Consider the following 11,308-nt stretch of genomic DNA (forward strand, 5'->3'; position numbering starts at 1 on the left):
CGGCGGATGGGAGTTGGGGGGGTGCAGCTGTTTCTGGCGTGCCACGGACGAAGCGGGAAAGGGGAGACCCCTGCGCTGAGGAGAGCCGGCTGATAAAGACAGAAAGAGTCCAGTCATGTGGGTGACTGAGGGTTCAGGCGGTGTTTGTTGCTGAAACTTTATTCACTGACAGACATAAGTTTTTTGCGTTCGTTTTGGTGCATGGCCTCCGGGGGGTGGATGGGTTGGAAAATGCAGAGCAGCCTGCCAGCTTGGCTGAATCCTGCAGCGGCCTTGTTGGTGTTTTTCCCCTTGGAGATCTGTCACCAGCAGAAGCAGGATGTGCACGGGTCACTTGACAGACACCTCTCTGTTTGCTGCAGGGGCTGAGTGAATATAAGAGGAACTTCAGATGGAAAACCCCAGAGTTTTGTAGCCCATCCCAACAGCAGAAATCCTTGTGGGCAGGACTTCGGTCGGATCAGTTTGGTAAGCGCCCCTGAAAGCTGCCCCCTTGGTTGCAAACCCCGGTGCTGTCCGAGCTGGCTTGGTGAGGAGCAGCCTGGGCTGCACTGGGCCTAGAGGGGTTTGCTGTGAGAGGGTGCATGGTCGCAGTGAACTGGTATTGTTTGCAGCTTGTGCCCTTCATACAGGTAAAAGTATACTCCTGGTCATCATTTAGAATATGTTTTTAAATACCATATTCTTTCTGGCTACAGTGCAACTTTCTTTGAATGCTAGTGCTGCTTGTATGGAACCTGAAGGGTGGTTTCTGACATGAGGCACAAATGCAGTGTTAACCCATACAGGGAGCGTAGAAGGAGGCATTGGGTTACCTGTGGTGCATGGAAACAGTGAGTAAAATTCTGTATTTAAGAGGAGACTAACTTGGGGCAAAGTTGGATAGCAAAGTAAAATTGTTATGAAGAGTAACAGAGACAGCTAGTGGAAAAAAAAGATGAGCATTACATGGAAAAGCTTATGATGCTGTAGCCTAGGTGTTAGGAGTTGTAGACATTATCATGGCAGGAAAATGTGGGGTTGGGAAGTAGAAGACAAAGGAAATAGCGTCTGGGTTGAAAGGCCTGTAGAGAGTTGAGGATTAGGAGTAAGCTGGAGAGTGATGCAACTGCAGTGCTTTGAAAAGGAAAAGGAGCAGTAAAAAATAGGAATTATTGTAGTGGCACAAGACAGATTAGCAAAATTGTGCAGTTCAGTGCAACGGCACTACCCAGTCGGTGTAATTAGAGTAAAATATGTTAAATCCTACAATATGATAAGCATCCTAAATTACAGCCTAGTAATTAAGAGCTGACTTCTGGGAGTAGGGTTTGGTTTTGGTGGAGATGCTAGAGATCTTAATAAATAATTTAATCTTGCTAAAGATTATTCTTTATACCTATTACTGCTTTTTTCCATTACTGCAAAATATGTGTATTTCTTTAACCTTGCTTTCCCTAGCACATGACTCTGTGTATGGGTACCTGTATTGAAGAGTGTAACTTCCACGAATTCTGAAACACCTGAACATCCAAACACCTTAACTTCTTTTAAAAATTGTAATCTAGGCTTCCATTCCAGTCAAACTAAACCGCAAATTTTACAAGACTTGCAATAAAGTCGTGAGTTAGCAATACAGTTTCTTGTCCTCCTCATGTGGTAGCGGTATTTTTGTGCATGCTGGGTGTAGTTTTCCTACATTTTTGCATTCATTTTCACTCCCACTTCTGGCTGCTTAACCATCTCCATCTTCAAATGTCACTCTTGCCACCTCATAGGACTTGCAGATTGTTATTGATAATTCACTTATGGTTCTTCCTGTTTAAACACATAGTTGTCAGTTTTAAGAGTGACTCGGAACATCACCACAAAAAGTTAATAGCTGCAGATGCTCTGAATTCCTTCCTGCTACTTTTCCAGTGTTTTTCCACTGGAATTTTGTTGTACCGCCTGTATATGTAGGACAAGGGGCAATGGGTTCAAGCTGGAACATAGGAGGTTCCACTTGAATATGAGAAAAAACTTCTTCACGGTGAGGGTGACAGAGCACTGGAACAGGCTGCCCAGAGAGGTTGTGGAGTCTCCTTCTCTGGAGACATTCAAAGCCCGCCTAGATGCGTTCCTGTGTGATCTGATCTAGGTGTTCCTGCTCCGGCAGGGGGATTGGACTAGATGATCTTTCGAGGTCCCTTCCAATCTCTAACATTCTGTGATTCTGTGTGACATCCAGACATTCTGTATACCTTTTACCGTAGGTGGTTCTCTCTTTCTACATTGCTTTTTCATGAGAGAGGAGTTTCTCTCTCTCCTGGAAGGTGTTTCTTTCAGCCAGTTAGGAGCCTTCACTTATTCTTCCTTCGCGGTTGAGCACTTTGCAGTTGGATTATGACTTCCCGCTTTAAATATGTTCAGTCATTCAATCTTCTTAAAATGGTGGGGTAATTTTATTTTCAGCTGTGTGCATAAAGGCCAGCAATTCTTTAAAACAACTTGGTACTTGCTTTTGTTACATAGTCTTTTTACAATTTTGGAAGTATTTTTGTGTTTGTACTGTAAAAAGTCACGAGCTATCTGAGATGGTTTTAAATCACAGTCATATTGGATGGGGATCTGGCACTGTCCTGTCGCAGTTGGTGAGAACCTGTTCAGCGAGAGATATTGCGCATGTGTAATGAGAAGCGTTCGTGGCATACTTAATCACTGCAGGTCAGTTATTCTGTATCTGTGTTAACCACATTCTTTTCACTGGCTGTGTTAATTTGTGGTTGTTGTTCAACTCGCAGAATCAACTTGCAAAAATATTGTTTTGTGGCCATATTTGCTTTATAGGGTTTTATCTGACGTGGTCCCGGGGCACCATGTTCCTATCTCTCTTTAGTGGAAAGGAAAGGCATTTGCAGATAGGGAAGAAGACAGAGTTTCACAGCCGTGCTCATAATTCATAGGGTGTCATTGCTCAAAAATACTAAAATAGTTTTTTCTAATCATCAGTTATATGATAAACTTTCTGTTAATTCTTGTAATAGAGTGATATCATATCTTTAATAAAATCAAATGTTTTTGTTAAACCTAATACGTCTTTTTCAGGAATCACAAGAGAACCAAACTTCATTTCCAAGAGAAGGGTACCTTACCGTAATCCACAGATTTCAAAGTCCTTTGAATGGACAGCTGATTGTGATTTGAATGACCCACTTGAAACTGAAGCTCTTAGGACTGCCGCGTTGCACACAGACCACAACAACAATGATGTGAATCAGGAAAAAATTGAAACGCCAGAAGGACCCAGACTCCCCCCAAAAGTTCAGTCACATTCAGTAGGTTCAGAAGGTGAAACAGCTCTTGCCCTTGTAGAAAACAACATGAAGAGATCACCCTCTGCAGCGCCACCAAATCAAAATGAAGCATTTTCACCTCCAAAAAAAGAATTAGAAAAAACAAGTAATGGGGTAAGGGAAGATTTTTTTTTTTAATTGCCCAGTATAAAAATTACTAGTGTGATGCTTACAGTAATTTAATGCACATACACCAGCCTCTGTTGTCTAACTCTCTCCTTAGTTCTGTATTTTGATATTCTATGTTGTGGCTTCTCTGTTGGGAGAATAGTACTTTTGAGACCAGATTTTGGTTCCACTTAGGTCAGTAGGAGCTTACCCTTCATATGCCATCACTTTTGATTTCAGTTAAACAAGGATTTAGCATATAATATAGACTTTTTGGGGTTGTTTGCTATAATGAGAAAATCTACTTTCCACTCATTTAATTCATACAGCCAAAACCCAAGTCATTGGTTTGAAAGTGTGCATTGAAAGATGTCTGACTTGCAAAATATTGGAGGAAAGGGAGCAATTGGCGTTGTTATATTTTTTTTTATGTTGTCAGCTTCACAGGGTCCTTCAGAGGAAAGCAGACATGAATATTTCACGTTTAAATACTTTCCCCAGAAATTCTGAGTATCAAAGCCAGTTTGTTTGGAAGAGTCCTCATGAAAAGTCACCTATACTTGCAGCTGAACAGGTAACTTTAAAGAATCCGAAAAGTGAATGAATACTTTCTTTTATGTATCAGCAAAGTTGCTTACCTTCGAGGATTTCCTTTTTTCCTCTTTAGGCCGGGGAAGGACAAACTTGAATGTTGTTACATTATATATTTTTTTTAATTTCAGTATAAAAAAGTGTAGTATAATTAGATTTGTTTTCCTGTATTCCTTTCTTGTTGTCAAGTCTAATTACTCGTTCTCCTTATCCCTGGTTGTATTCCATCCTTTCTAACAGACCCATTTTCTTCTGTTTGCATTAATTTACCTTAGGAGCTCTAAGATCCTACTCAATGTTACCCTTCATTGTTATAATTTTTATATTGTCTAGTATATAGCTAATCGGCAGAGGAATGTTCAGGTGTTTTGTGTTGTAACAACATCTCTTTCAACTGAAATAATTCAGGTTTCACTATTTATTCTCATAGTCTTTTGTGAGTTGCCACGTTTCTTATTCTCAGTCTCCATCTCAGTGCACATGTACTTCTAAGCCCTAAAGTGCATCTCAGTAGTGTTTTTCTTTCATGAGAACTGCTTGTATTTAAAAAATGGAGTCTTTGGATTTTAAGATGCTTTTGTGGCATTTTGATACGTCTCATGAGTTTCTGAGCTTTGTAGGATTGGAAATGCTGCTATTTCTAATCAGACCACAAAGAGTAACTCCGATTGTGAGACTGTCGTGTTTTCATTCACTGTTACTGGGAGCAGGACTTAGGAGACTCAGTCTGCGTTTTGATCATGTTACAGTATAAAATAGGCACTTCTGCTTTTATTTTGTCTTCTGTCTCTTCACTGGGAGCATATACACTAATGGGATTACTACAGATGATGCACTCTCTGTTTTTACCCCACAGGTAGCAGATTTGTTCAGTAACAGCTTTCAGAGTCAATAGATGTTGATAACTAGGATCAATCACTATTCTTTCTTTTTCTGTTGGAATTCCAAGCAGGTGACTTGCTATGAGCTATCTATTTCCCAGCAGCTTCTTATCCAAGGAAAACTCACTGAAATGCATGACAATAGTGCAGAAGCCACCTTATGGAAAATTTTGTGGAGAATTCAATTTGATTTTGTAAGAAATCAGTTTGATAATTGCATTATTGATGCTTGTGTACATTGTGCTATTTCAGAAGAAAGACTGAAATCTGGAGTAGCAAAATTTTTCATAGCTTATACAGAATAAGAAGCTGTAAGAATAAGTCTGTAGGCACTGTAAAACCTTAGATAAATAGAATTTGGAGAGAATTTAAATATGCATAAGTGTTTACGGTTCTCAACTTAAAATTAGAATTTAATGATAAAAATTATACCTATTAACAAACTGATTCTTCTAATTGCTGTTGATATGATCGAGAATATACCTGGATACTGAATAATGACAGTACCTTTCCCTTGAAGGTTCTGTGAAAATATCAAAGTTATCCCAGTTAGGTTATAAGTCAGACTAAACTATCATAGCAAAGTTGGGGAAAACGTATGGTTGTGACATATAGTATGGTCTTTTAATTCAGGATCCTATGAGGAGATGATACCTGAGCAGGTATCAGGCAAATTCTCTAATTTGGTTTATAATACAGTATTGACTGAAAAATAGAGGATAGCTCAAATGACTCAAGCCCTAAGCATCCATTTCTAAAACACAGAACAGTTGTCTGTTGCTTATGGACTGGGCATGTACTGAGGACTCAAAGGGAAGTTTATGGCATACGTTTTAAAAAATGTGATCCTACATACACCTCTGAAGGTGAACTGTCTTACGAAATAAACAGTGTCTGTTAGTGAACTTTAGTAAGAACAGCGTTTGACCACATGTTTAACTATATCTGACTGGATCAATTTTAAATGTATATTTATCAGATACAACTTACTCTTCAATATGTCCTAGAAGTCAATTAGTCTGCACGTGCTGTAGTTATACACGTGACCATTTCTCTGCTCATATGTGAGTGTATTTGCATGAATTGGTTAACCAATTTTGAAAATTTAGCCTTAAGGTAACAAATCACACCCTTTTTTTTTGTTGTTGTTTTCTTTCCCCTCCAAGGTTATTTGCCACACAAGTAAATCCATACCTCCGTTTAAATCTCCTGCAATTACTTCTGAAACTGCATATGAGAGAAATGTCAAAGAGTCTCCTCCTGTTAAGGGTCCACAAGAGAGCGGTGGCTCAGAAGAGAAGGAATTTACGGTTTGTGAACAAGTAAATATTTCTCTAAAAGAAAGGCATTAGTGTACTTCTATAATATTGATTCATCTTTTCTGTAGTGCAGGCGTGGGCTTATTTTGAAATTTTTTAGTTGCATTTTAGAACTTGCTAATGACACTGGACTCAGGAGTGGTTTTGTGATAAAAGACTGAAAATAATACTGTACAGCTCTTTTCTATCTTATGGGTTTCTGTAGGGTTCTGTAGTTTCTGTAGTGCATTTGTTCAGTTTACAATGACATTTTAAGTGTGTTTTTTCTGTCACCTTGATTTATGGGTTTTCAGGTGGGCTCTTTTTTTTTAAGTTGAAACTTAGTTTTTAGTCATTAGGATAGTTTCTGAAATCTAAATCTCTGATTTATACTCATTGGTATCAGTGTAGTCTCTTAGTATGCAGGAGGGCTGGGTAGGAGGTCTGGAACTTCTTGGATCTCATAAATCAGACATAGTGTAAAATTTTAAAAAATATTTTGATGTATGGAGGATGCCACAGTTGTAACTGATTTTCAGCCAATATTTGTAATTTGAAGAAACGTAGAGGAAGGGTTACAATTAATTTCACTTTGCCTTGATAAGTTGAAAGGTAAGTGATTTTATTTAGCACAGGGTTATAACAGGACATTGTGTAGCCTACATAGGCTCTTTCACTCAGTTCAAAACATTATGATGTCTTTTAGGATATCAGTTTGCCTTTGTGAGGCCTTGCATTTCCTTGTCTTGCTGTTGGCTTGGAGAGACTTAAGTGGACTTCTGGGAAACATGGCTTTGTCAGTTTTACCAGATACATTTAATGAAATGGAATTGTTTCAGACTGAGACTTCCTTTTAAAATAGGCAAGAGCAATTTAGATTGACCTATTTTGCAAGATGGACATATGAATGTCTATTTTTGTAGCAAGCTGCCAAGTGTAGTGTTGTCTAAATTCCTGCAGGTTAGCTAACCATCCTTCAGGTGGAAGGACCACATATGAGCCTCTTCAGTATCCTTCTCTGTTCCTTGATAAGACAGGAAGAGCCATTGTTCAGACAAGGTGTTCACTTGGATCATTGGTGAGCAAAATGCATATTTAACATGGAGTGCCTGTGGCTCAGTTTAAGCCGTTGATACTCTTGAGGTTCTTAAAGATGATTGTTGGCTTGGAGGCTTTATTGGTTAAAACTCAGACTTGCCCAGTGCTTTAAATCTCATCTGGGAGTGAGGAATGTTATGTCCACTTTTATCTCTCCTAGCAGATGTGAAGAAATCTTGAAAGGCATGAGGCTTTCAGGAAGCACTTTTTTATTTTTAATATTGGAAATTCAGGTTCTTTTTTCCTCAAGAGAGATAGTAAAGTGGTGGAAGAGAACGCATGATAAGGGAATTTTGGTGAAAGTCTCTGAACCATTCTTTGTTTATACTTGTATTTCTTCTCTGATTAACATCTTGAAGAAGTTTTGGGGGATTTTAGTGGGCTTTTTTTTTTTTTTCCTTGAACTTGAACAATATCTGTGAAGATTTCTAGCAGAATCAGAAATCATGCACGAGATTTCTGAGAGGATAAAATAAGCAGGAAAAAAATATCTTTGATGTGAAAATTGAACAAGCCAATATGACCCTTTATAAACCAGAATGGAAGCAAATGAAAAAATTGCCTTTTGGTTTATTATACATTGGTTTATATTGCTTGACTGTAAAGCTAAGAGCTTTTATTTTTTAAAATTTATTAAAGATTCCAAAAGTATACGCGTTAAGTCTTACACAACTCAAAATACACAGGTATTGTATTATTTTATTTCTATGTTTCATGATAAATTCATTTTGTAAAGTGTATGAAATGGATCATCTAGCTAGCTGAATGTTGCACTCCGAATCTTAGCTTTGGCATTTTGATAGTTTATTTTTGTATTAACAAAGGAACGTAATACTCTTGTTTGTATTAACTATGCAAAACAGTTAACACTAAAATAAAATAAACTTTTTGCAAAAGCTTGACGACAAGAGGAATATGAGGGTTTTCAGATTGTTAGCTAATTTGGTATTTTTAAAATTATCTTTGCCTTAGAGTAAGAGGGAAGAACCGTTTCAAAAGCCAGCAGAAGATGCAGCAAAACAAGGGAAATCAGAACAGAAACATCCTAAACAAAAAAATAAGCAACATATCAGTCCAAAGCCCCTCTCTTTACATACAAGTCGTGGGTATGTATAAAATAGGAAAACCTAGCCTAGCGAATAGGTGTACAGCAGCCTAATGTGTAGAATGGTGAATGATGGACCTTTAACCACGCCATGCTACAGTTGCAGAGGCAAATGCCCCCTTTCAGCGCTGCAGCTGAGCTTCCTGTGAGTACATCTAAACCTAGTGTTAATTTCTGTCCCCTTCTCTGGGCAGTGGAAGCTTTGTAAGCACACTCGTTCAGTTGAACCTTCTGATGCAATAATAATGTTATTAATAAATTTATCATGAAATAAATTAAATTGGTGCAGTGCTGCTACTAAACTTTTGGCAAGTTCTTTGAAAGTTGTATTCACCTCTCAACCTGCTCTCTTATGCTTGCTCCGCGCTTTAAAACTGTGATGATTGTACTTAGTGTCTGCTTTTTCTAGTCTGTACCACTTTCTGTCCTAGAGTAGCAAAAGCAAACACATGAGGTAAAAGGAAATAAATCTGTCCCTTTAGGGTAGTCTGACAAGCATGGAAGTAAAATGAAAATGTATGTTACTGAGGGCTAGCAAAGTATGTCTTTCTTCTGCCACATACGTACATTGCAGGAACTGAACTCACGTTTCCATTTTCTACACATCTGAGATATGCCAAGAGAAATAAAAGTCTGTAACGGATGTAGGTTTTAGAATACATAAATTAATCCATCTCTACTGTCTTTGTGCTTAATGTATGTCCCAGTGATTGCTTTCATTCGCATGTCTTTCTGTCAGTGTTAAGGCATTAGATTAAAGATGGGAGAGGAGACTTACCTAGGTCTGGATGCTCTTGGATACTGGGAGATTATTGAAAAATGATTACCCAAAATACAATGAAATAAAATTGCTTTATGAAAAAGTGAGTGTATATAATATAGTTAAAACTTTTACCTCTTTGGTTTTCATAGCTGTTTGACATAGTAGATCATTTTGCAGTGAGTAGTGTGTAAAATTCTTGAACATTTGCCATGTCTTTTTTCATTTAAGGACAAATTTCAGCCTCTTACACCTTCAGTGTGGTAACACAAGTTAGAAGTTTCCAAAACAGTCACTGGGCAAATAACTGTCAAAATGTACAAGTTCTCAATATGCAGACAGGACTGTCACTTTCTGTGCAACCTACATTGCATGGCCTGCTCATGCAACAGAATGACTGCCATCAAGGCCAGTGATGTGGTTTTGAGCTAATCCATTAGTTTTGCAACCAAAACGGAAGGAATTCTGACAGTTTCAAAGAAAGGAACATACGGAGAGAAATTTTGAATAAAAAGGGTTTTTTTGCCTTGATATTTTTATTTTTACAAGGTGCATTTTATTCTCTGAGTTCAGGCTTTTAGGGTCTATTTCTGAAGAACTGAAAAAGAAGGCTTTTTCACCCAGTGCTGAATATATGAAAATCAAGTTAGCCCTGTTCTGATGTAAGATTAAAGCCAAAAACCTCTTTAGACTTAAGCTGATACATCCACACTTCAATGCTTAAGGACTTGAAGTATTGCTTGTTGCCTGCTTTATGTTAGATGATGTTAGTTTTTCTGTGTATGTATGTGTGTGGCAGAAGGGAAAATTAATCCATCTTTTTGAGTACTGAGGCCTTTTGAAGATCAAAGCCAGTCGGATATAGTTAGATGAATCATGCTGACCGCTGTTCTGGTAGTTGAATGTTTCTAGCCCCCACCCATATTCAGAGCACGTTTAGAGTGGAGTTCATAGACAGAAATGTCTTGGACACATTAGTGCCAAACCAGGCATTTTTACCTAAATGCACCTTCATCAGTGACTTAAACCAAGATGTTCCACTTTGCGTTGAAGTAATTGAGGCTTACGTGTGTATTAGTTCTGCTGATGTGGCTGTCAGGGCAAAAGCTTCTGTCAGAACAGTTGTGAGGAAAAAAACAACAGGACTAACTACTTGAAGAGCCACCAACTGTGAATGAGATTTTTCACAGGTTTCCTAGTTGTGTTGGTGTGGATGAGCTGTGTTTCAAAGCATGTGTTTTTGACTTCTCAGCCTGGCACTTAAGTGCAAGTATGCTTATGATTGGTGATACAACTTTAAAAGTGCTCCTAAAGAGTATTCTGGATATCAAACTTTACTCTTTCTGTCTTTTTTTCCTCTCCTCATTCTTGATTTCTTAGGAAGATGAACACTGAATATAGGTCAAAATTTTTGTCTCCAGCCCAGTATTTCTACAAAGATGGAGTTTGGTCTCGTATCAGGAGTAAAATTCCCAACCAGGTGAGTATTCTTAAAAAATCTGAAGCCCAAGTATGCTTTGTATTTTGATTTTTATATGCAAAAAACTTGTCAAAGTATAAACTTGTTGCATATATAAGATACAGTTTTGAGATTGTGATGCTAATGACTCAAACTCCCAAAGGGGAGTATACAAAGAAGATTAGGTTCTGACAAGCCAGTATAATATTTAGTAAGAAAAAAAAAAAAGACAGTATGACTTAAGAGAATATATTAATGTGACATACAAAGTGAAGGAGGAGCTTTGTTTCCCTCACAAATCAGAATCGTCCAGAACAGTCTCTTGGAGCAGGTAATTGTAGCATTGATGTTCAGCCCAGTTGTAGCAAGCGTAAGTGTTGTGGTTTAGAAAGGCCAGAGGGACAGTCCTTTGTTAAACACCTGGTGGGCTGAGGCAGGGACAGGGAGGGTTTCACTCACCACTTAGGGTCGCGGGCAAGAAACCAACACAACTTGTGAAGAACAAAAAACCCCAATTAAATGTATTAACTATTTACAACAAGAAGCAAGATACTGAGAGAGAGAAACCACATCTTAAAAAGGCATTTCTCCCCCACCCCTCCCTTCTTCCCAAAGCCCAAAGGCTTTGTTCTGTACCTTCTCCCCACCTCCCCACCCCGGCGGCGCAGGGGGGCAGGGAACGGGGGGTGCAGTC

At 38.5% G+C, this 11,308-nt stretch overlaps 1 protein-coding gene across 1 annotated transcript; it reads left to right on the forward strand.

Moving 5' to 3' along the window:
- Nucleotides 1–362: 362 nt before the first annotated feature.
- Nucleotides 363–10,665, forward strand: LOC104460527 (nuclear protein MDM1-like; the record flags this gene model as incomplete). Its single annotated transcript, XM_010078052.1, has 6 exons — nt 363–468; nt 3,067–3,428; nt 3,862–3,996; nt 6,061–6,216; nt 8,263–8,396; nt 10,536–10,665. Coding segments are annotated over 6 exons (1,023 nt in total), but the record flags the coding sequence as incomplete, so codon positions are not given.
- Between the last annotated feature and the right edge of the window lie 643 nt (nt 10,666–11,308).

The sequence above is a fragment of the Pterocles gutturalis genome, unplaced genomic scaffold (assembly GCF_000699245.1).
Source record: "Pterocles gutturalis isolate BGI_N339 unplaced genomic scaffold, ASM69924v1 scaffold4036, whole genome shotgun sequence".
Classification (NCBI taxonomy): domain Eukaryota; kingdom Metazoa; phylum Chordata; class Aves; order Pterocliformes; family Pteroclidae; genus Pterocles; species Pterocles gutturalis.